This window comes from Gracilinanus agilis, chromosome 2 (assembly GCF_016433145.1).
Source record: "Gracilinanus agilis isolate LMUSP501 chromosome 2, AgileGrace, whole genome shotgun sequence".
Lineage (NCBI taxonomy): Eukaryota > Metazoa > Chordata > Mammalia > Didelphimorphia > Didelphidae > Gracilinanus > Gracilinanus agilis.
The window spans coordinates 573320686-573346744 of record NC_058131.1 but is presented as its reverse complement, the minus strand read 5'-3'; the positions used below and the strand labels follow the sequence as shown (position 1 = coordinate 573346744).

General features: G+C 41.6%; 1 protein-coding gene across 1 annotated transcript; it reads right to left on the bottom strand.

Moving 5' to 3' along the window:
- Nucleotides 1-777: 777 nt before the first annotated feature.
- Nucleotides 778-24347, bottom strand: LOC123236141 (cartilage intermediate layer protein). Its single transcript, XM_044662420.1, has 8 exons — nucleotides 24225-24347; nucleotides 20897-21010; nucleotides 19478-19747; nucleotides 14568-14747; nucleotides 11128-11442; nucleotides 9766-9874; nucleotides 9319-9476; nucleotides 778-3837 (listed from the first exon to the last, which is right to left on the bottom strand). The coding sequence occupies exons 1-8, from the start codon at nucleotides 24289-24291 to the stop codon at nucleotides 1478-1480; spliced, it is 3573 nt and encodes a 1190-aa protein (XP_044518355.1). The 5' UTR covers nucleotides 24292-24347; the 3' UTR covers nucleotides 778-1477.
- Between the last annotated feature and the right edge of the window lie 1712 nt (nucleotides 24348-26059).

The following is a 26059-nucleotide window of genomic DNA, read 5'->3' as shown; positions in this document are numbered from 1 at the left end:
GTTCTTCTACTCCATTTCTCATGGAATAGTTTTCTTAATCAAAAATGCCTCCCACCTCCCACCTTGGCTCTTTCCCTTGGCAGTCATAGGAGAAGGTCAGGGAACACTGTAGCTTGCCCTGGAGAATGAGCTACAGGGTGCAGTATCCCTCTGGCACCATGCACTAGCCTCTGATTTACTATTTTAAACTAAGCCCCTTTCCAAAAGAAAAATCACTTGGACTGTTCATTTGGCTGGAAGGGACATAGGCTGAAGTTATACCTAATTGTGATTCGATGTCTGCAAAAGCTGTCCATCTTTAGAACAGCCTGAAAAAAAACAAAACACCAAAAAAACCCACTGCTCAGTGAGGTCAGCCAAACCAGCTGGAGGGAGAACCAAGTTTGAGGAAGCCAAAGGTCTACTTGGCACTGATCAGCGGATCTTAAGGCTGAGCCATTGTATACATTTCCTAATACTAGGGGAAAACATTTGATTCTTGTTCTTAATTTTACTTGAAGGACCTATAACATGCTCAATGACCCGAGGATTTCAGCTTATCTTTGCAAATGGAAAATGTGATCCACAAGAACAACATTGATGGTTGTACTTTATGTGCTGTTACACAGTAGTGGATCCTCTTCCAAATAAACTCTGTAAGAGCTCTGGGCCTTACAACCCACCCTGAACTTTACATTCTTTGGAAGGAAATCAATCAGGCCACTCTGGCCATCTGGCTTACATGATCCTACATGGGAATGCTTTTATGGCTAAACAAAGAAAAGAAGGAGCCAAATCAAAGTGAAAAATACTTCTTTATTCAAATCTGCCCTCTACTACACTGGCATTTTAGCTTGAATAAAAGCAGAGTAGTGACTAAAGTTTATCCCCCTTAACAAAAATGCATTCATGAAATCAAGATAGTTATCTTCCACAACTGCAGTAAAGGACCTATGATTATAGCTCACCACTCAATAGCTCAGCCTTGAATACATACAAATCACTCTAAATCTAGCAAAGAAATAAATAAGTTATTTACACTTCAAGTACAAATTCTTGTGGTTTATTCTTCTACCTTGTTACCATTTGTATGAACTTTGCTTGATCCCAGTCCCACTGATTAAGGGCACAGTAGTATATCTTGTCTGTCATTTATTTAATCTGCCATTATCTTAGTGATGGCTGTACCATGTTCGTGTAAATCATACTTGATGAAGGAGCCTCCAGGATTTTTCTTTCTAACCCTAGAGTTTTATCAAATAGTTAGTTCTTGTGGATTTTTTTTCTTATAGTGGATTTTTTTTCTTATAGGGGCCTAGAAAGGGACTTTACATGAAAAAGGCTTTCTGAATAAGTTGTAGTTAGCGCTGGGGCAAAAGACAGCAACATCTGGAATACACAGCAAATTGTACAAGAGCATGTGTACTTAAATTAACTTGGTAACAGTCTGTGCTATGTTTCCACAAGATATTTCATGCAAAGAGGAGCACCATAGGGTCTAGTTGTTGAGTGGTTGTTGTGGAACCCTTCCAGGAAATCTCAGGGAAACACGACGCCTCTGTCCAGGCTGACTCTCCCTCTCCTGCCTCCTACCAACCATTCTTCCTCTGAGGGACCCTGCAGTGGCTCGAGCTGGGGGGCTTTGAAGATACTGAAAGGCACTTTGCCGCCCTACCTGCCTCTCTGCACAGTTGAATGTGAGAGCGACTCCCACATTGCTCTTCATGACTCTGGAGGAGCCATCAGATGTACCATCGAAACACCTGCCTAGGGCTATCTCCTTGGCTGTCCGAGGGTCCTGGTCTGTGACAGTGTAGATGCCATAGTTGTGCCCAAGAGGGTCTAGTGGTGCCAGCATGGTGTACTCACTGGTGTCATTGTTGACTGCTAAGGGGAGGTGGTTGACCAGGTATTCATGGAGCATGCTGTTCACACTGGCCCGGTGACAGCTGCCCTGAGGGATAATCTTGACCAATGTGCGATCTACTCTGTCCTGGTCATAAAGCATCCCGCTACATTTGAATTCTACACAGGCACTTGAGACATTGGGTTGGTCCCTGTCTCGGGTACTCCTCACATCTCGAATGCCGTAGAGCTTCCCCACTGTCTGCCGATGTGTGCCACCCATGTTTCGTGATCTCACATTTACCTCAAGAGGCCCTACAATCTTAACTTTGATATAGCATGCCCGGAACTCCATAGGCTTAGGCCACCATGTCAGGTAGTCTTCTGTCCAACTCATAGGGTCATCTTCATTGAAGGGGACAGTGTTATAGTCATACCTATCTCCCTCTACCCTATAGAACCTGAAATGGGGTGCACTGTATGGGGCTTCTTCACACTCCCGAAGATTGTCAAAGGTATAGATGGGACCATTGCTCTCCTCAGCTGAATTTGGTCTTGGTTTGGCCATGTTGATCTGGAAGGCAGTTTTCTTGACTTTGGGATCATCGTGGTCTGTCCTTCTGTACTTGAGCTTGTTGAGATAGGGCTGAGGGACTCCAATGGCATTGGGGTTGAACTTGGGTGAAGATTCTACAGCTTCTAGCTCTTCTCCACCCAGGCTTGCCAGTACATAAGCGGAATAGGCATCTGGGGACTGATCATCACAGAATGCAGGCAAACAGGCTCCATTGGGACCTGTGATGACACTGTCAAAGCGGCCCCAGGCTCTGGGATTGGACGAGAAGCCACTTTTGGGCTCTAAATTAATTACAGAGACCACCACACCTTGGACCTGCTCACTGGGTAAGAACCTCTCACTCCGGTAAGCCCTCACTTTGATGTAGCACCTCCTACTCTCCGGAACATCAAGATTAAAAAGTCTCCTTTCACGGATCTCCATGTTTCCCACCAAGAAGGTCCTTTCCTCCCTTTTGTTTCTCCTCTTGTTTTCAAACTTGAAATCTCCTTCCTCCTCCCATAGCCCCGTGTCAGGGTTCAGGGACCATAGTTTCATTGTAGGCACATGCTCTGGCATCTTGACCTGAGCAGAGTCAAGATGTACCTTCACTTTGCCTGCATTGAGCGTTTCAGTGGCAGTTTCATCTGTAAAGTCTACTGAGAACATACCATATGTCCGGAGGGGGAACATGTCTCCTTCATTGTTGATAAAATTCAAGTCACTTTGGGTGGCTGAGGCTGTGGAAATGTTCCGTGGATCCAGGAAAGTCACACTGGCCTTGACTTTGCCCCTGTAGGGTTCCCCATTCTGTCTGTAGAAACTGTTGGAAGGGAATTCTAGTTCAGCCATGGGATCCTCTCCATCTACCTCTCCTAGGGGGATGATGTTGGTCTCTGTGGACTCCAAGGTCACTGGTGCAGTCTTCCTTAGCATCTTAATCTCATGGAATACTGCACTGCCCTTCTTGTTGAATGGAAGGACTTTAGTGGTGTTCACAAACTTCTGTAGCCGGTCTACAAAAGTGAGTACTAGCCTCTCAGTGTCCTGGGGCACATGGAGGGTGAAGGTCCCCTTGTAGCCAGTCATGCTTACTCTGTTGTTCCCCATGTAAACGTGACCAAACCTCATGGGCTCTCCATTATCTGCTGCGCTGACCCGGCCCCTGATGATGCTCTTTGTCTCTGTACATTTCTGGCAGCTGCATTCTGTGGCCACCTTAGTAGGAAGTGTATATCCACTACACTCAATCTCTCTCTCTTCCATCTTGGAAGTTCCACAACAGCTTTCTGTAGCATCTTTGCATCTGAGCCCATTGTCATGCTTCCCCGCACATGTCTTGATTGGGCACCTGCCCACATCATAGTAGAAGGAGTTGGTAGCATTCTGGAAGCAGTCATGAGGAAGCTGGATAAAATAGCTCTCAGGTGTTGGGTTGCAAGGAGACTCATTTGGTGCTATTAAAATAAATGTAAATACCAGAAAAGGTTATTTCATATTCATACATCCATACAGTGCTGGGGTAGAAATTTCCATTGGCCATATCCCAACACCCAGGGCAGAAACAGTGCCCTGCTGAAACACAGACTGGGAGTTGGGGTCTGGGACCTCGTCCTATTCTGCAGACAGAGTTGTACTCTGTAGGTTTAAGAAGAGGGTAGCTTGACAGTGTCTCAGGAAAGTTTCCTTTTGATGCCCATTGTCAGAGTCAATATGACTTCAGTAAAAAAAACACTACAGACAGCCTTAATTTGACTATATTAGACAGGCATCATTAGAAAATCTTGGCACTTGAGAGAAAGGAGACTGATAATTTGACTTCAAACATTTCTTAGCTATGTGACCCTGGGCAAGTCACTTAACTCTATATCTATTTTTTTTTAACCCTTGTACTTCGGTGTATTGTCTCATAGGTGAAAGATTGGTAAGGGTGGGCAATGGGGGTCAAGTGACTTGCCCAGGGTCACATAGCTGGGAAGTGGCTGAGGCTGGGTTTGAACCTAGGACCTCCTGTCTCTAGGCCTGACTCTCACTCCACTGAGCTACCCAGCTGCCCCTCAATAGTGTCTTAAATCATGCAAGTGGCAGCTGTTTCCTCTCTACCTATCTCCTGATACCCAGACTAGGAGACGAGATCCCCATGATTTGGGGACAATATTGACTCTTTCAAGGACCTTAAGCTTATTTGATAAATAAATGTCTTCCTTTAAAGTTTATTGAAAGCTGCCATATTGGAAGCTACTGCATTCTGGAAAGGAAAAACCAAGTTAGTAACAAACTCATGATCTACTATTCTCTGATTTTACTGTTGTTATTATTATTGTTTTATTTAAACCCTGACTTTCTATCTTAGTAACAAGACAGAATGGCAAGGGCTAGGCAAACAGAGTTAAGTGACTTGCCCAGGGTCACATAGCTAAGAAATGTTTGAAGTCAAATTTGAACTTGGGACCTCCAAACTCTAGGCCTGGTGCTCTATCCAGTGGGCCACCTAGGTGCCCCCCTATTCTCTGATTTTAATATCTATCAAAACATCTGTCCTGTGAGGATGGGCACCAAATACAATCCCTTTGGAATATCCTTGGAATTTGTTAATATCCAATTGCATTTCTTTTTGGATATTTATATATGTATATGTATACATATATATATATAATTATATTATGTTAGATTACACATATTATATTATATATATTCCCATCCTTTATCTTAGAATGTGCCACTACTGCTAATATTTGCTTTTTCTGTAAGTACTGCTATACTAGGTTATAATCACTGGTCTAGCCAATCTTCACATTCTGTCCCTTACAATGGCATTGAACAATGCATTGTAAGAGAGCTTAGTTGCCCATCATTTTGTTGACTTCAAGGAGCCAGGGATATGCTCCCAACTTCTAGGTAGTGTTATAATGTATATTTTTGTATATAATGTTTTTTTCAGGGTTTTATACATAGTAACTGTAATGTAACTTTGAATTATTAGCTTTAGGTTATTTCTTTAATGTATAGTTAGAATTGTTTTATATGTGTAAATATAACACAATTGTAAATATCTGAATGTAATGTGTAATTTGCATTTTGCAAGATTTTTTGCTTGCTTGCTTTCTTCTTTCTTTTTACTTCTCACTGTCCCTAGTATAGAATATAGAATAGTTAGGTTAAAAGATCCATTTGAGGAGAATATTTCTCCCAAATGGGTATCAGGGGGAATAGTGTTATAAGGAGTTTTATTTAATTTATTCTGTCTCATTAAGAGAAGAAGTGTTATGTTAAAGGAAGGTTTAGAAATATCACACTGTCTCCTTTAAGAAACTAGAGTAGTTAGCTCTCACCCTCCATCACTTTAAGAGGCCTAGGTTAAAAGAGTCAATTGGAGTTCTGGGGCCAGTTTCTCTGACTTCCTTGGGAGCTGGTTGCTGCATCATTCTCTCAGAGAAAAGAAGATCTTTAGTGACTTTTAGACTATTACATTGAGAATTTGAGATAAACAGACTAAGCTGAGAGTGTTTTACAGAGAGCTTTTCTCCTCAGAACCTGAGGGGGAGCTAGAGAGCTGTCTGTGAGACTTAAGACAGGCAGTTAGGATTTGAGTTGGGGGAAAAGGAGTCAGAGGCCTTGTCTTCTCTGACTTTGGAGAGAGAGAAGCTGTGTCAGTTTCTCTGTGAAGATTTTATATATGACTTTAGGAGTTCATAGCATAGTTTTAATGAGATAGAAATATTATTAAAGATAGCTTAGTTTAAGGAGGTCTACTTTGGTAGACAAGAAGAGGCTACAAAGATAGTTTTTTGGGGGGGTTATTTAGACATTTTAGAATATGGTTAAGAGATTCCTGTCCTATTCCTAACTCCTAGTTTCTTACTTCCTATATTCTTCTCCCTACCTCTAGTAGAAATAAATAAGCATTGTATTAAGCTATTTCTGGCCTTCCATCCACCACCTTCAAATAGGTCAACCCTGACAGCTACATTTATACTTATAACAGCTTGGTGAGCCAAAAAGGATTCGAATTAACCTACAATCTTCTAAAATTAGCAGTCAGGAAAAGGAACCATAGTATTTGAGACTATGGCTCTAGTACTACAAGAGGTGGTGCCATCTTATCTTCAGCAACTGCTTGTGCCAAAAACTGTTGGTGAGATATTACATCTCACCATTTTAGACGTACTCAAACTATTACCAATATTTGCCTTCTTTCTATTGACTGGATTACTGTAGGGGTATCAATTGTGCCTCATACTTAGCCAAATTATAAAAAGGAAGAAGAAACAAATAAATGACAGGCGAACAGAACTAGATTTGGTGTGTTTGGAAGATTTCATTACAAAACTCAGTGAAACCATTACTAGACAAAATGACAAAATTGCTTGGCAAAATGACATAATAGCTCAACTTGGCAAATCCACCACTAATGCTGACGATAATTATTCTAATAATACTGCTAAAACAAAGAATGACAATATTACTAGTTTTTTCCCACTCCATGAAGTACCAACATTTACTCCAGAGCATGAATTAATTAATATTAGGCAACATTGACCTTTCACACCCACTGATATGGAAGGGTCCAAGTACGGTACTCCCTCTTTTGAGGAGGAGTCGATTGCAGTTATTAAAAAGATAGAATCACTCTGCAGACAGTACAGTCCTATATAGCTTGACTTTGAATATTTAATGGATAAACTTTTAACAAAGAGGATGAAAGACAAGATAAGCTAACCACCAAAGAGTGGGGATTGGCTCAGTGGCCTCAGTCAGATCCTGGATGGGATATGAACTACCCATTGCAGTTTGATAGGCTGGTCCAACCTAGAAAATCAGTGTTAACAGCAATGAGACAGTGTTCCAACAGGCCTGGCACATGGAGCAAGTTTGGAAAGCTAAGACAGGAGATAGGAGAGAACCCATTTAAGTTTATGGATAGATTGATTGAGTTGAGGGAATGGTACATTGACTTATATATAGCTCACCAAGCTGTTATAACTAAATAATAGCTGGTATGTTGAAATCCAAGCTATTATAAGTATAAATGTAGCTGTCAGGGTTAACCTATTTGAAGGTGGTGGATGGAAGGCCAGAAATAGCTTAATACAATGCTTATTTATTTCTACTGGAGGTAGGGAGAAGAATATAGGAAGTAAGAAACTAGGAGTTAGGAATAGGACAGGAATCTCTTAACCATATTCTAAAATGTCTAAATAAAACCCCACCCAAAACTATCTTTGTAGCCTCTTCTTGTCTACCAAAGTAGACCCCCTTAAACTACTCTAAGCTATCTTTAATAATATTTCTATCTCATTAAAACTATGCTATGAACTCCTAAAGTCATATATAAAATCTTCACAGAGAAACTGACACAGCTTCTCTCTCTCCAAAGTCAGAGAAGACAAGGCCTCTGACTCCTTTTCCCTCAACTCAAATCCTAACTGCCTGTCTTAGGTCTCACAGACAGCTCTCTAGCTCCCCCTCAGGTTCTGAGGAGAAAAGCTCTCTGTAAAACACTCTCAGCTTAGTCTGTTTATCTCAAATTCTCAATGTAATAGTCTAAAAGTCACTAAAGATCTTCTTTTCTCTGAGAGAATGATGCAGCAACCAGCTCCCAAGGAAGTCAGAGAAACTGGCCCCAGAACTCCAACTGACTCTTTTAACCTAGGCCTCTTAAAGTGATGGAGGGTGAGAGCTAACTACTCTAGTTTCTTAAAGGAGACAGTGTGATATTTCTAAACCTTCCTTTAACATAACACTTCTTCTCTTAATGAGACAGAATAAACTAAATAAAACTCCTTATAACAACAGTAGTCTGGTATAGTGAATTCAGCATCTTTAGACCTGGGCTCAAGGTTCAACTCTGCTTCTCATTAGCTGTATAACTTGGACAAATCACTTAACCTCTCTGAGCCTCCATTTTCCCAACCACAGAAATTCAGGTAATATTAACTGTATTATTTGTCTTTGTTGTAAATATCAAATATATAGAAAATTATTTTTCAAATTGAATGCTTTACAAATATGTGATTCTGCTATTTTTTATTCTCTTAATAATTCATTGAGAAGCACAGTAATATAGTAGATAGAAGTCTTGATTGAGTCAGGAAAACTTGAATTAAAGTCCCATTTCTGGTTTGAGCCTGAGATCCAAGGCAAGTCACTAACCCTCATAGTGCCTCAAGGAACTCTCTGAGACCAAGAGGTGTAGGTAGAGGTGTCCATAGGCATTGGGAGAAGAAATTCATTACTGAGGACTCACTACACCAATGAAATTACAAGTCTAGTCCTAATACAACTAGTAATAATGCATTATGGTCTATCATCCCTGATTCCTCTGTACCCATCTTGAACCTCCTTTTATTATCTTAAGACTACTTCTTTTGAAATTTAGTAAACTTTGTCTAGTTTCAGTCTTCCAGGATTTAGTGAATGACTCAACCTTTGCAGGGTCAAGATTATGCACAGTCTGTCTTTTAAGACATAGAATAAGGGGCAGCTAGGTAGTACAGAGGACAGAGCACCAGGCCTGGAGTCAGGAGGATCCAGGTTCAAATATGGTCTCATACTCTTCCTGACTCTGTGACCCTGGGCAAATCACTTAACCCCAATTGTCCAGCCCTTAACATTCTTTTCTCTTAGAATTGATTCTAAAACAGAAGGTAAAAGGTTTTAAAGAAAAGGACATAATATGGATTATTTCATTCTAGGTGTATTTTCTGTCATTTACACTCACTAAATCATATCTGCCTCCTTCTCTTGCCCACCCTCTAACCCCACTAACAAACCTTCCCTTCTATGAGCCTAATGAAACATATTTGTTTTCTCTGCTTGACATTTCACTGTGAAGAAAACTAAAACATCACCTTGGAATCAAAACTTGATATAAAATATATATGGAGATCCACTGCAGAGAGGGTGCTCAGGAAATTTGGGAGTATTCTTGACCTTACCGATAATAGTCAGCTGGGCAATCTGTGACTTCACAGCTCCTGCATCACTCTGGGCCTTGCAGAAATATTCTCCAGCTTGCTTCTTCTGCAAATTTTTCAATATCAGGTTGCTCTCATACTTGTATAGTGAAGGGTCCAGCAGAGTGTTGTTGTGGTACCTATAGGAGATAGAGACACTGAGCTAGTCTGGTTCTCCTATCCCACCCCATCTGTCTTTACAGTAGCAAATAGCTTGACCATGTAGCAGCTACAATGCCCCTTGTAAATTCTGGAAGGACAAAAGAATGGATAACACCAGAAGAAGGGTAAGAAATAAGTCCTCAGATCACAATAGCCAATTTTAAGACCATTCTTGAACCACCTCAAGGGAGGTGCTAATTTTCTGGGGGGAAAAAAAATCAGGATCAACTAGAGGGGGAGGCTTTTAAGCAGAGTGTTACTTCTTACCAGAAATACTTCTCTGGGCTGGGTTTTCCTGTGGCCTTACAGCAGAAAGACACACTTTGTCCAGTTTTCCTTGCCTTTGTCTCTGGATTCTTCACAATGTAAGGAAGCTCTGTGAGGGAAAATTAATCTTTATATTGTAAAATGAGTGTGTTTTTGCTTTGACTTATATTCAACCAAACAGAAATTATAGACCAATTGGTAAAGAGCTTTTGGGCTGTGCCCGGGCTCCTGGAGCTTTTAGGCCTAAGGATTGTGTTCTATCCTACTCTCTACCCCTCCTTGAGTCATTAATACAGAACTAGAGCAGAATTCATATTTGTCACACCTCCTCCTCTAGGTCCAATTTAATACCTCCTTCTTGGTATTAAAGCACAGATTCTTAACTTTTTTTTTTTGTCCTGGGCTCTTTGGGCAGCTGAGTGAAGCCTGTGGACTCATTCTCAGAAAAATGTTTATAAATGCATAAAACAAAATATTTTTATGTTATTATAAGTAGTTATAAATAATGATTATGATAAGAATTATAAAAATGATTATGAAAGAAACTAATTATATTAAAACACAGTTATCGAAAGATACTGTTTTAAACCAATTTCATGGACCTCAGGTTAAGAACTCTTGTACTAGAGGTACTGGAGAATCTTGTAAGATTCTCAGTGGGACATGATAACTGTCTTGAGCAGGAACAAGGTTGTCTCTTTTTCTTCTAAAGAAGGAAAATGAGATGGAAGGAGAATCCTGTGAGGACAAGAGTGTCTTGGGAATTTTCTGGGATCTCTCCACATGTGTTTTGCCTATCACAACTTCCCAGACTGGTCTACCTTAGTACAGCCTCTAGGCTCTCATTACATCATAAACTTAGGTGTTTAGAGGAACATACGCTCCTTCCAAGAAGCCTGACTACCCTCCAGTCCAGAGGTTCTTCATATTTTTTTGTGCAATCTGAAGCGGTGTTATAAAGACCCTTTGGTCATGTTTTAACTAATTAGCTAATTAATTAAATTTAAAACCCTCATTTTCCATCTTAGAATCAATACTATGAATTGGTTCTAAAGAAGAAGAGTAGTAAGGGCTAGGGCTAGGCAATGGAAGTTAAATGACTTGTCCAGGATCATACAAGGTCATACATTTAGGAAGTGCTTGAGATCAGATTTGAACCCAGGACTTCTTGTCTCTAGTTCTGGCTTTCTATCCTCTTTGCCACCTTGCTGCCCTTAATCATATTTTTAAAAACATAAAATAGAAAAACAATTACATTGAAATATAGCCATCAAAAATATTTTTTAAACAATTACATGGATCCCAGGTTAAGAATCCTTGCTCTAGACTAAATCCTCATCCAAGAGGAGTCAGATGGGGTACCTGCTCTTGCAAACTCAGCACTAACAGTGGCCATCTTCTTGGTGGTCTTGGGCATCGTCAGAACAATGGGTGCGAACTTGGCTTTCGTGACTTTCAGAACAGTTTTGCCATCAGGACACAAGCCAGGGATTCGGAACCTCCCATTACTATCTGTCTGAGTCAGTGGCTTAACAGTCTTGGTCAGCAAATAGACAGTGGCCCCTGGGGCAGGGCTACCCCCAGGTTGAGAAATGGCCCCATGGAGTACAAAATCCTCACACATGCAGGCATCACAGTCAGCATTCACCTGGCCCATGGTACATGACATGTCACAATCTGGAAGAGGGAAAAAAACCATTAACCATGGACTGATGGCCTCATCACCTCATGCCTGGACTACGGGAATCACCTGCTGATAGGCCTTTGTGCCTCAAAAATCTGCCCACTCCAATCCATCCATCAGCCACTAAGGTGATTTTCCTAAAACGTGTCAAATAACTCCCTCACCCCCTACTCAATAAACTCTGCTGGCTTGCTAGCAAATATACAGAATCCTCTGTCTGGCATTCAAAGCCCTTGATAAGCTAGCCCCCTTCTACCTTCCCAGACTTCTTATACCTTAGTCCCTGTCACATAACTCTTTGATCCAGTGATCCTGGCCCCTGACTGCTCCATACTCCATCCCTTGATTGGGGCATTCTCTTTGGCTATCCCCCTGCCTGAAATGGTCTCCTTCTTCCATTCTGACTTATGACTTCCCTGGTCTCAACTAAAATGACACCTTCTACAGGAATCTTTCTATAATGCCTCTTAATTCCAGTGCCTTCCTTCTTTTAATTAGTACCTACTTATCTTATTATGTATACCTTGCTTTACATATATTTGTTGGCATGCTTTCTTATTAGATTGTAAGCTCTTTGAGGATAGGAACTATCTTTTTACTATAGTATCTCCAATACTTTGCACAGTGCCTGCTTTTTTTTTTTTTTAAACCCTTACCTTCCATCTTAGAATCAATACTATGTGTTGGTTCCAAGGCAGAAGAGTGGGAAGGACTAAGCAATGGGGGTCAATTGACTTGCCCAGGGTCACACAGCTAGGAACTTTCTGAGGTCAGATTTGAACCCAGGTCCTCCCACCTGCAGGCCTGGTTCTCAATCCACTGAGCCACCCAGCTGCCTTGCAAAGTAAGCACTTATTAATATTTATTGACTGATTGTTCTTTTTACTTAGAGGGGAAGAAGAAATGAGGTGGGGTAGGAAAAGGTAGATAAAGAAAGGAAATGGAGTTGAGACAACTGGAACGCCTATATTTCTTTCCACTAGTCAATACTCTTCCCCTCCTTTAAGCCTCTGTACAAAACTTTGTTGGAACTTGTAAGGACTTTAGAAATCAGATGGTTCAAAGCATTTATTTTATTTTATTAAAAAACAAACAACCCTTTGCCTCCTGTCTTCAAATCAATACTAAGTATGGTTCCAAGGCAGAAGAGCAACAAGGGCTAGACAATGGGGGTGACTTACCCAGGATCACATAGTTAGGAAGTATCTAAGACCATATTTGAACCCAGGATCTCCTGTCTCTAAGACTGTCCCTCAATCTCCTGAGCCACGTAGCTGCCATTACACAATATTGATTCTAAGACAGAAGGTAAGGGTTAAAAAAAAAGTAATAGCTTACAGAGCCATTATCTATGGAAATAACTCCTGTGAAGGGTCAAACCACTACTATCACCTTGACCATCACCCTCCCCCCCCCCCAATAGAGACTGGAACCCAAGAGCCTTGGGAAAGGTAACACTTATAGTCTAGTGCCCCACGGCATCCTCCTGAGAAGGAACCCAAGTAGAGATGCTGGTGCTACAGCCATAACTATTAAAGAACCAAGAAAGAAGATCCTTGTCCCCAAAGTCCTTGATATTGTCAAATGGTTCAGCATCAGAACTGATGTGATTTTATGAGGCACGACCACCTGCTTTGCTATTGGACCCCAAGAACCATGGGGCCTTTTGTTCTGACTTAGAGCTGAAACCTTCCTTCCCAATGTGTTGTGTCCCCCATTAGAATGGAAGCTCCTTGAGAGTGGGGATTGTTTTATTCTTCAATTTGTGATTCCTATGCTTAATACAGAACTTTGTACACATTGTTGTTCAGTCATTTCAGTCACATACGACTCTGTGACCCCATTTGGGGTTTTCTTGGCAGAGATACTGGAGTGGTTTTCCATTGCCTTCTCCAACATATTTTTAAAGATGAGGAAATTGAGGCAAGCAGGGTTAAGTGACTTGCCCAGGGTCACACAGCTAGGAAGTGGCTGGGGTCAGATTTGAACTCAGGAAAATGAGCCTTCCCTGATTCCAAACTCAGTGCTTTATCCACTACACTACTTAGCTATTTCATTTGTACAATAGTAAGTGCTTAATAAAGGTTTTATTCATTCATTTAATTTATAGCAGCTAACATTTATATAATACATTAAGGTTTGCAAGGCCCTTTGCACATATTATCCAGTTTGAGGCTCCCAACAGTGCTGTGAAGTAAATGCCACTAATACCTCCATTTTATAGAAGAAACTGAGGATAGGGGTTAAGTGACTTGCCTAGGGTTCATGTAGCTAGCAAGTATCTGAGTCAAGATTTGAGCCTTCCCCTTGGTAAGTCCAGTGATCTATGAAACTTCCTAGCTGCAGATAATACCAGATTGGGATATTTATGTCAGTTAGTCAACAAGGATTTTTAGACACTAAGTTCCAGACATTGTGCTGAGTAGTGGAGACACAGAGAAAGGAAAAAATAAATGTCTAATTCTGCCCTCAAGGCACTTACATTCCAAAGATGAAGACAACATGCAAACAACCAAAATATATTAGAAAACTAATCTCAGAGGAAGGCACTAGGAAAGGGTGACAGAAGGCTCTTATGGAAAATGAGATTTGAGCCATTTTTTTTAAACCTTTGCCTTCTGTTTTATCAATTCCAAGACAGAAGAACAGCAAGGACTAGATAGTTAGGGTTAAGTGGCTTGCCCACAGTCACACAGTTAAGTTTCTAAGTTCTGCTCATTTCACTCTGCATCAGTTCAGATTTGAACCCAGGTCCTCCTTTCTCTAGGCTTGACATGGCTGCCCCTGTGAACTGAGTCTTGAAGAAAGCAATCTCATATTGCTTTCCCTTTCTCTGGATAAGAGAATTTTCTTTCTAACCTTCCTTCCCTCCAGATCTTTCTGTTGGACCCCTCTTCTTTAGAACATCCCACCCATTTTCACCCTTTGCTCTGTTGGGGAGGAAGAGAGAAATAAGGAGGAAGAGAGGGGTTAGGGGAGCTTAGAACAATCGTTCGTTTTTTTACCTAGTGTTTCTATTCATACCCCAGGTGTGTGACTGACAGCTAAGTAGAGGTATTTCCACTTAGGATAGAGGGATGAGATGGACAGGGTAAGGAAAAGAGTTTGATATTGGTACCTGAACAGGCCTGACTCACACAGAGCTGGCCCTCCTCTGTGGCTTCACTGCAGAGCCAGGGCATCTCTACCATGCAACTCCGAGTTCGGGTTTGGACACCAGTGAGACCACAAGAGGCTGAGCAGTCACTCCACTGGGACCAAGGACTCCAGATTCTCTCAGTCTCTCTGCGTAAAGATCCTACAAGGGAGCCCCAGGTGGAATTAGTAGGGAGCTCTTCCCAGGCTCCTTCATACCCCATTTCCCTCTCTCATCTCCAAAGGTTATTGTTTTTTGCTTTTGCTTTTTGTGAAATTTTATTTTTTTTCAATTACATGTAGAAACAACTTTTGATATTGTTTTTGACATTTTGTGATTCAAATTCTCTTTCTCCTTCTTCCCCATCCTGGAAGTGGTAAATAGTCTGATATAGATTATACCAGTGCTTTTATTCACTATGTATTTCCATATTCCCCATGTCGTGGCTGAAGACATATCATATATACAATAAAAAAATTCATGAAGGAAATAAAGTAAAAAATGGCATGCCTTGATCTACAATCATATTCTAACAGTTCCTTCTTTGGCTGTGTATAACATTTTATTTATCATGAGGTTACCTTGTTTGCTGATAATAATTTATCCTTCATAGTTGATCACTGTACAATATTTCTGTTGCTGTATATATTGTTCTCCTGGTTCTGCTCACTACACTTTGTATTAGTTCATATAAGTTTTTCCAGGTTTTTCTGAACTAATCCTGCTCATTATTTCCTTTTAATATTTTAAATTTTTTTCCCATGGTTATATAATTCATGTTGTCTCCCTTCCTTCTTCCCTCCCCTCCTAAAATTGACAAGCAGTTCCACTGGTTTATACATGTATAATCACTCAAAGTCTATTTCCATATTATGTATTTTTGTAATAGAGTAATCTTTTAAAACCAAAACCTCAAATCATATGCCCTTATAAGCAAGTGATAAATCACATTTTCTTCTGCATTTCCAACAGTGCTTTCTCTAGTTGTGGATAGTATTCTTTCTCATAAGTCTCTCAGAATTGTCCTAGATCAATGCATTGCTATTAGTACAAAGGCTATTACTTTTGATCATCCCACAGTGTCTCAGTTACTGTGTACAATGTTTTCCTGGTTCTGCTCATTTCACTCTGCATCAGTTCATGGAGGTCTTTACAGCTCTTTTTTTTTAAAAACCTTAATATCTTTTATATATATCCTTCTACATTAATTTTTTATTTGTTACAGGGCTAGGCAATGGGGGTCAAGTGACTTGCCCAGGGTCACACAGCTGGGAAGTGTCTGAGGCCAGACTTGAACCTAGGACCTCCTGTCTCGAGGCCTGGCTCTCAATCGACTGAGCCATCCAGCTGCCCCCTGGTCTTTCCAGTTCTTAAAGAAGCCAAGCAGTTCAACATTCCTTATAGTGTAATAGTATTCCATCACCATCACATACCACACTTTGTTTAGCCATTCTTCAATCATAGGACAACCCCTCATTTTCCATTTTTTTTGCCATCATGAAACTACTCATTTCTTTTGGTGCTGTAGTTTTCTATTACAATCATATACCACATCTTGTTCAGCCATTACCCAATTGATAGACTTGCCCCCTCAATTTCCAATTCTTTGCTACTCCAAAAAGAGCTACTAAAATATTTTTGTACAAGTGGATCCTTTCCCCCTATCTCTGATGTCTTTGGGATACAGATACACTAGTGATATTGCTGGATCAAAGGATTTGTATAGTTTTGTGACCCTTTGGGCATGGTTCCATATTGTCCTCCAGAATGGTTGTATCAGTTCATAGTTCAACCAACAGCCTTACAGCCTTTTAAATGATATGGGCCACAGACCCCAAGTCAGCTACTTTTCACCATGTCACTCTTCCCCAAGAAACATAGTTCTCCGGGGGGGGGGAGGGGTTTGACCACGAGAATTAACTAGTAAGAAAAAAAAGACAGAGGGTCTTATATTAAGTTGGAAGGCAACAGGAAGTTTGTAGTGACTTGTATAAGACTGCATGATGTGGTAGATGAAATTCTTGCTCAGACACAAACTAGATCACTGATATTTCTTCCAATTTTGAGGTTCTGTGAATCCATAAGTTTATACTTATGGACTATTTCTACACTATCAAATAATAAGGAATTATTTAGTGAAAACATCACTTTAAAAATATAATACCAGGGGCAGCTAGGTGGCTCCATTATTAAGAGCCAGGCCTTGAGATAGGAGATTGTAAGTTCGAATCTGACATCAGACACTTCCTAGTTGTGTGACCCTGGGCAAGTCATTTAACCCCCATTGCCTAGCCCTGTAACAAATAAAAAATTAATGTAGAAGGATATATATAAAAGATATTAAGGTTTTAAAAAAAAGAACTGTAAAGACCTCCATGAACTAATGCAGAGTGTCCCCATTCCTTAGTCCTTACTACTCTTCTGTCTTGGAACCAATACAAAGCACTGATTCTAAGACAGCAGGTAAGGGTTTAAAAAATAATAATGCAGCTAGCCCTTACAACTCTTCTGCCTTAGAAGCAACATACAGTATGGATTCTAAGACAGAAGGTAAGGGTTTCAAAAAAATAATACAGTAGGAAAATAGATGAACTAATGCATTGTTGGTCAACCTGTGAAATAGTTCAACCATTTTGGAAAGCAATTCAGAACTATGCCCCTCAAAACCATTAAACTGTATGCTTGTACCCCAAAGATATCAAAGAAAAAAGAAAAGGACCCATATGTACCCAAAAAATTATGGCAACTCTTTTTGTAGAGACAAATAAATGGAAACTAAAGGAGTATCTAACAACTGGGAAATGGCTAAGCAAATTATTATATATGAATGTAAAGGAATAGTATTGTGGTCATAAAAAATAATGAAAGAGACAGCTTCAGAGAATCCTGTAATGATTTGTATGAACTGAAGCAGAGTGAAGTGAGAAGAACCAGGAGTACAATTCGTATGTTAACAGCATTATAAAGACAAAACAGCTTTGAAAGGCCTGAGAACTCTGGACAACTCAGTGATCAACAGTGACTCCAGGGATTGGATGATGGCAGGCTACCCCACTTCCTCACAGAGTTGTAATGGGCTAAGATTACATAATTAACATATTTTGGGGGTCACAGATAACGCAGGCATGACTTTTGCTCAACTATGTATATTTTGTTATTATAGGAGGGAGGGAAAATTTATTTTCTTAATTGAAAAAAAAAAATCTGGCCCTTCCCCAGAAGGTGACATGAAGACTATAATAATCTATCCTCCCCAACCCAACTTTGGCTGTATAGTCTGGGTAATTTGGATTTATAAAATGCAATAAAATGCACAGATAGGGGAAAGGCTTACAAGAGGGGCAGCACAGGATACAGTCGACTGTGTGTTTGTTCCATCCCCTAATTTTGTTATCCTTACCTTAAGTGATCTAAGGGGCTAACTCCTTCCTTCACTCAGTGGCCAAGAAAAAGTGGGATCCAGTGGGGAAAAGTCCCCAGTGAACTAATGACCAAGAGTTCAAGCTGGTCATCAACAAAATGACCAAGTCTAAGTAACATTAAGTTGATCATAGGAGCTAGAGTATTAGGTATTAGACACCTGGGTGCCAGAGCTTTACTGGGTTTCCCTATCTGTAAAACTGAGAGAATGAGTCATAATTCTGGTGTTCCATTATAGGAATGGTATATGAGTAAATGAGAGACCACAGAGTAAAATGCACTCTCCAGAAAAAAAAAAAAAACACCCTACAGGACAGACTTCTAAATTTAAACTGCATTAACTTTTTTCCATCATTTTCTTAAATCTAGACAGTCAACAGAACAATAAACCAAGTCCTGATTTGCAACATTTACAGATTTCTTTTTAAACCCTTATCTCGTCTTTTTCCCCTTTAAACTCTTCTTAGTTTCAGTTCTAAGACAAGAGTGATAAGGGATAGGCAATCAGGGTTAAGTGACTTGCCCAGGATCATACAGCTAAGAAGTGTCTGAGGTCAGATTTGAACCCAGGTCTTCCTACATCCAGGCCTGGCACTCTATCCACCGAGATACCTTACTGCTCCTTCAGTTAATAGATTTCTGAGGCATAAATGCTCACACTTGCAGTTTGCCAGTTCAAGCAGGGCAAGGTTTTGAAGAACTCTAGAAAGCCATTGACTTGCAACAACTCTGAACTTTTCACAAGCTGCTTCTCCTACTTCATCCTTCTTCAGCCTCACTTGGTATACAAGGAATAATGGCATGATGAAGACAAATCTACACTCTAAAGCAAAGCTTTTGGATTATAAGATTTGGAACTGGATCATGGGATCGTAGCTTTATTTTAAAAATTTTTTTAACCCTTACCTTCTGTCTTAGAATCGATACTATGTATTGGTTCTGAGGCAGAAGAGTGGTAAGGGCTAGGCAGTGGGGGTTAAGTGACTTGCCCAGTGTCACATGGCTAGGACCTATCTGAAGCCAGATTTGAACCCCTAATCTCCAGTCCCCAGGTCTGGCACTATATCCATTGTGCTACCTAACTGCCCCTGAGATCATCTCTTTAAAACTGGAAAGAACCTTAGAGATTGCCTAGTCCAATACCCTCATTTGACAAAAGAGGAAACTGAGGCTTAATAAGGTTCAGTGACTTGTCCAAGATCACATAGGAAACAAATAGTGGAGTTAGTGTTCAAGGCTTCATCCTCTGACTGAGCTCAAGGTTTTTTCTTCTATACCTTGCTGCTTCTGGATGATGGACCCTTTTCAAATGATAGTGCCATCACCGACTATTATTAAAGGGTCAAGGAGGAGCATGGGGGACCAGTGTCTCATGTTTTTGCTACCATTGTTTCAAAGAGACGATCTCCTTTCTCCATCCCATGATGGAGTGTAGGGGTTGGAAGGCAATGGAAGGTACATCCCTTACTCACCTGGGGGGCAGAAGAATCTGACGGTGTAGTTGGAACAGTTCTTGCCTGGAAGCTGCTCCTTGTTAATGCACCAGAAGCCTTCACGAGGGCTGCTGTGAACCCGCTGGCCAGTTTGGGCCACCGTTGTCCACTCAGTGGTCCGAGCCTCAAGGTGAAGAGGCCTTGAACATACTCGATCCCCATAGTAAAATCGGATGGCATCCAGACGTTCATAGTCACCCTGTCCACCAGGGTGGTCGATGTTGAACCATGTTGTCCATTCTCCAGGACCTGAGTGACCAAGAGACAGAGTGGGTTACAGCCAGGGGTCACTGGAGCCTCTGGGAGCAGCCTGGCCTATTAGGGGTGGGAATAGGGGGTGGGAAATGAGAAAGAAGAGGAAACATTATGGCCCTGAGCCCATAGAAACTGCTTGGTGTCCTGGTGTCATTGGACTACTCCTGTCCTGATTTTAGGAAATCACCCAATCTTGCCAAGAGGAAATAATAGGATTGACTGCTTTTGCAGCTAGATTAATTTACCTAAACCATGATTCTTAAACCACCTGCACAAAACCTTATAGTAGCCCCCTAATTCCTGAATAAAATCCAGGTTCCTGCACTGGACATCCAAGTCACTCAGTGATATATTCCTGACTTACCTTTTGAGCCTTACCTCCTTCTCCATACACTCTCCATATCAGTAAACTTTCCCTAAATACCCCTGAACTTGTTCCACCCTGTAATATAGAAAATGGCAGGATGGAATTCCTGCAGGATACAGGGTCAGAATTCTGGGTGAGGCTTGACCCTGTATCCTGCAGGAATTCCATCCTGCCATTTTCTTTATTACAATCCCTATGGATTTGCTTATAACTATGCTTTCTACCTAGGGTGCTGCCTTTACCTCCTACCTCTCGTGCTCATCTCCCTCTGCCCAATTTCTAACAAGCACAACTCAAAGACTACCTCCTTCTTGGAGCCTTCCATGATTCACTCCATCTAGAAATGATCCCTCCTTTCTCTGACCTCCCATAGCACTTTATAGGTCACTTATGGCACTTCCTTGTCTCATTTCTCCTACTAGCCTAGAAACTTTATGTGCCTCATACTTTTTGTCACCCCACAGGAGCTAGTATGGGCAGAAGTGCCGATTAAATACTTACTGGTTTTATAGAGAAAGTGCTTTGAAAAATGCAAAAAGTATAATAATAATGATCGATATCTTTATTATTTCTCCTGGAGTAAATTCACTCTAGTGCAGATATATCCTGGCTTTTCTGATTTTCTGATCATCTCTACCTTTCTACTTATAGGAAGTTTTAGAGGCTCTTAGTCGTTTATGAAACAGTCTTCTCCCCTGTCCCTCCCACTTTCATCCCTCCCTCTCCTAGACTCCCACTGTCCAGAGGCTGAGTGCCCAGAGAGGTCAGTGACTCACTGTCTTCAGGGTCAGCAGGCTTGGCCAAAGTGTGGAGGTTCCTCTTTCCTGTCTGCACTCGCCGGACGGACTGGGAAAGTACCATCTGCCTCTTCCCAGGACTTGCAGCAGACACTAGATTGGGGGGTAGGGGTAGGAAGATAAAGCTTCTGTGGAAGGAGAACCTGAGCTCTGAACCTGGCATCTGGGTGACAATAAGGGGTCAGGTGGTCTTCTTTCCCAGATCCCTCTGGCCTTTTGCTTGGGAGAGCCCAACATATCACCCTAAGCGAAGCTGTGAAGTCTGTAAAGCAGAAAGCCTTTGGTAGCTCCATCCTTTCCTTTCTGTATCATATCCCTCTCTTATTCCACTAACCACTGTCAAATACCCAGTATCTGCATGCTGCCATCTTGTATGGGGAAAAGTAATCAAAAAACTCATACTAAAGTAATTTTTTTAACCCTTACTTTTTTGTCTTAGAATCAATAGTGTATATTGGTTCCAAGGTAGAAGAGAGGTAAGGGCTAGACAATTGGGGGGTTAAGTGACTTGCCCAGGGTCACCCAGCTAGGCAGTGTCTAAGACTAGATTTGAACCCAGGACCTCCCGTCTCTAGGCCTAGCTCTCTAGCTATGGAGCCACCTAGTTGTCCCCTTGTATTAGTGACCTCCAGAGGCTTCATGTGTTCTACCTCCTAGAGGGTTTGCATTTTTAAATAAGTTTGATCTTTAGATTCTCCAGAACTCACAAGGATCTCAGAGACCATCTAATCCATCCTTTTTTTGGTACATGAAGACCCTAAGACTCAAAGAGATGTATTCTGCCTATAGTTATATTGCAAATTAGTAGCAGAACTAGGATCAGAACTCAGATCTCCTGGCCTGTCCCCATCTAATACTCTTTTTACTATATCACATTGAAGAAAACTCTATTAATAGACCCTTAAGCCCCAGATATACAAGACAAACTGCCTTTGAGACACCCTTACTTGCACCTCTAGGGACATGACCAGGTTTTCCTTTGGCACCAGTAAATGTGCTCAAGAGCCCAGGCCAGAGAGATAGGAATTTTTACCAGCTCTTGCAAAGGCCCCAGCCCCTTACCAGAACTTATCTATTCTTCCTTCCCATCTTTTCACACTGTCTTAGAGCTTAGAGAGACAGTGAGATTATAATAGTCGCCTGAGTCAGGGTACCTGGACTCTAGTCTTAGTTGTGTGACCTTGGGCAAGCTATTTTACCCTTCTGGGCTCTCTCTTCCCATATATAAAATATGTGGAGGGGAGACAAATTAGAAAGCCCTCTCCTCATCCTGAAAACCTATGATTCTGTAACTAACAAACTGTCATGGGTCTCTCTCTCTCTCTCTCTCTCTCTCTCTCTCTCTCTCTCTCTCTCTCTCTCTCTCTGTATATATATATATATATATATGCTCCCCTAAGGGTAGGACTGATGCTCCTATATTCCTGTGAGGCTTTCCTTAGTCATTAAAGCCCTTATTTCATCATGACCTTTCTGAGGAATCTTTAGAGAATGACTAGGATGATAATAGATATTGATAATGTTTTAAATTTTGCAAAGTGCTTTATTTACATTGTCTCATTTGATCCTCCCAATAAGCTTATGAGAAAAGGGCTATTCTTATTCCCTTATTTTACATTAGAAGACCCTAAGGATCAGAAAGTTGATGTCTTCCCCCAGGTTTGCCCAATTTAGTAAGTGTCTGAGGGATCAAAGTCTCTAATCAAAGAGAAAGGGATTGGGGAATGTGTCTCTGAGTAACATTATCATCCCCCTACCAAATTTGGCCTGAACCTGGTTCTGACCCTTCAGCTTAATGCTTTTCTTGAAAGCCTGGCTTCATACAAAGGCCAAACCACTGAGGATTAAAAATAGTCCTCTAGAGGGCTATTTTTCAGTGGGACCTGTTTTTAGTGGCTCAGCTTAAGTTCCAAAGGGAACATTAGCTGATGAAGGCCATCTTCTCTTGCCCTCGTTGCTGAACTTTATCCTTGCCTTCCCCAACCCAAGTCATATGTTTATAATCATGGGAAATGATAGAATTTAGAGCTGAAATATACTTTAGAGATGAAATGGACTTTTAGACACCATCTAGTCCAACCACCTTATATCATAGATGAAAAAGGTGAGACAGAGGGCAAGTGACTTGCCCAAGGTCACATGGATAATAAGTGACAGAACTGGGACATAAAGCCAGATACCCTTTCTTATAAATCCACCATACCTCCCAGATCACCTTCCCAATTCAGAATAGAGGCCCGGGGTGAGAGTGGGAAAGACAGTAAGGAAGCCTAATAGCAGCTTTGAAAACAAATTAACTCTCGTGTTCAGAACCCAAATTAGAATTTTTTTATGTTGCTTAATTGAAGTACAGGAGTTCTTTTAATCAAACTAATTTGATTTTATACCAGATTGCTGAATGGTTAATCATCTTTTCAAGCTGCCAGCTGTCAGGATGGAAAATATCAAGAAACCGAAAAGAAACCAAGGGGGTTGGGGAAGGAGTGCTGACATTTGTTCCCATCACCTGCGTGCTGAAAGCTTGTGGGGAATGGCAATATAGGAGTGGGTATTTAAACCAATATTCTTGTCACCCACCTGAATACTACTATTTGGAAAAGGAAACCTCTAAGTCCCTAGTAGTACTGGGGTATTATCAGAGGAGCCCTGCTAGAAGGGATCCTTCGCCTTTTCTTTCCCTGGCTTGGGAGCAGGGGAGATTGAAGAGCACTTTCTCGTCGAGGGTCTGGCTTTTAAAGCTCTAAGTTAAAGGGCACTCGTGGATTGGGCATGGGGCAAGGGGCTTCATGGGTTTCTTCATATAAAGATGCATGTATGTTATCTACATGAAATCAGGCATCAAAAACCAAATTAAACTGAAAAGATGTAAATGAAAATGAAAAGTGGGCTCAAATCCAAACTTTTTGAGTCCTTTGCTACTCCTTGGCTAGGGGAAAGGGCTGAGAGCAGAGATTAAGGTGGATCCACAGTTTGGTTCTAGGTCAGGTTTAGTTAATGTCGAGCTCTTGATACCTCAGATGGGAAACTTACACATAACCAACCAGAACTCTAGAGGATTTAGGATTAAATCTTGTACCCACTCCTGACAGAAGGAAGGGTGATGGACTACCAATACAGAATTCAGCATATATATTTTTGGACAAGACCAATATGTTTGTTTATTTGTTACTGGGGTTTTCTTTTTTCTTTTTTCTTCTTTTTCTTTTTTTAGTGATGGGGTTGGAGAACCAGGCAGAGGAAGGTAGGAGGGAGAGAAAAAAAGATGTTTATTCCTTGTGAGATACTCAGGAAAGAATGAATACTTAGCCTTTACCCAATGCAAAGGTAACCTCCAGGATCAGGAGGGAGAAGCCCCAGGCCTTCACTACTGCCATAGCTCCCTCTGGCCCCTGGATAGGGAGGGTGGCAAGTTGAGAAAGGGTGGCTTTGGACTGGCCAGTCCTTCTTCTAAAGATAACCTTCCTAAAAATTTCTCCAGATTCAACAACCTGTAAAGAAAGTTGGTTTTATGAGATTCTTTAGTTCTCTGATTATTTACCGTGTAAGGGAGAAAAGCATTTCATGCTGGGAGGGCTGAGACATTGCAGCTTCGGTGAGATATCTTCCTTATTGGGTCTAGGCCCCACTGGACCATTGTCCTACCTCCCCCCTCCTCCTATAGGCCAAAGCAGGCAGATATCCCCCTACCCCTACCCCCTAAACACCCCCCCCCCCAATTTTCTCCCTTGAAGCATTCTGCCCTTTGCTTCTCAGCTCACAGCCCCCCACATGCCGGCACCTGGAAGCAAAAGAATCAGTCGTAATTATTCTCACTCCCAGTGCCAATAACACTCAGCAAATGAAAGGGCTTCTCTCCAAAGGTAGTCTCTGTCTTGAATTATCATCAGAGCCTGTCTCCTCCCTTGCCCCAGTTCCTGCAGGACTCCAATGTCAGGCATTTATCAAACTGGTCTCTCTGCTGAGATCCTCCACCTCCTCCTCACCACACATACCTTCTGTCCCCGTAGGGCCCTAAGGTCTTCAGAATATGCTTCTTGATCCCAACCCCTACCCTGGTGCTCCCTCTCCCACAAAATGAGGAGGCTGTGGAATCTGTGACCACCACAAGGTTTCCACTTAAGGTCTTATCCTTTTAACTTTTGCCCCTGGCCACTCAAGGGGGACAGACTGGGAGAGCTGGGGGAGGGAAGACAATCAGTAGGGAAGGCAAATGAATCAGAAACAGACCCCTCAACAAATTTATTTCCAGATGTACATGGGTTACAGCTGGAAGAAATTTTACTCATTTTGTTTGGGAAGCCCCAAGCTGGAGGCCAAACTGGGAGGCAAGAAATGAGGGTGAGATAATAAGGAGCTGAGAGGACTGAGCGTGAAAGCAGAGTTGCTTCCCAAATATCCTAGGCCTAAGCCAAGCCATGTGGGAATATCTTATGCCTCTTGTCCCATTAGGGGAACTCTAGTTATTATTTTTTAAGACTGCTTCAAAAAAGTGTAAATTGAAGGTGTAAGGGGAGATGTGGACCAGCCTTTACCAGAATATTTGTATCTCTTTCGAATGGGTTTGGCCAAACTTGAATCTAGTGGGTTCCTAGAAAACTGGGGCAGAGGGAGATTCAAAAATCCTTAGCTTCAACCTCCAAAGGCCAGCTCAACTCAAAGGGTGGAGAAACAGCTGGGGGTGGGGGATGGGGTACAGATTCCAGATGGGGAAGAGAAGACCGGAAGGGAGGGGTGGGGTGACAGCCACCCATGAGGAGCAATCAGACCGCACCCTTGGTTCTAGAAACCTATTTCATAGAAATTTAGAGCCAGTAGGGACCTTGGAAAACCAATAAACCTCTAGTCTCACCTTCATGACTTACAAATGAGATATGGAGGTATGGAGGTCCTGAGAGAGGAGGTGACATTTGCCTAAAGTCACAGTACATTTGAGTGTTTTGTTTTAAGACAAAAATAGGATCTGACAGAGGGAAGCAAAGAGGCCCAGATATTTGTCAGACTTCAATCTGAGCGGATTCTCTGCAGAGACCAGGGCAGCCTCAGGTACCTTGTGGAAAAAACATTTCCCTTCTGGCAGCTCCATGAGCTTTCCTAACCACATCCCTGGGCTGCTTCCCCACCACATCCCCTGACATGAAGCCT

Bases quoted from the DNA above. Each gene is read 5' to 3' on its own strand.
- LOC123236141 (XM_044662420.1), bottom strand. From the start codon at position 24,291: ATGGCAGTAGTGAAGGCCTGGGGCTTCTCCCTCCTGATCCTGGAGGTT. The intron at 14,748-19,477 runs GTGAGTAAGGGA...GCTCCCTTGTAG, and splicing joins CAGATTCTTCTGCCCCCCAG to GATCTTTACGCAGAGAGACT. The intron at 9,477-9,765 runs GTAAGAAGTAAC...TATCTCCTATAG, and splicing joins AGCCCAGAGAAGTATTTCTG to GTACCACAACAACACTCTGC.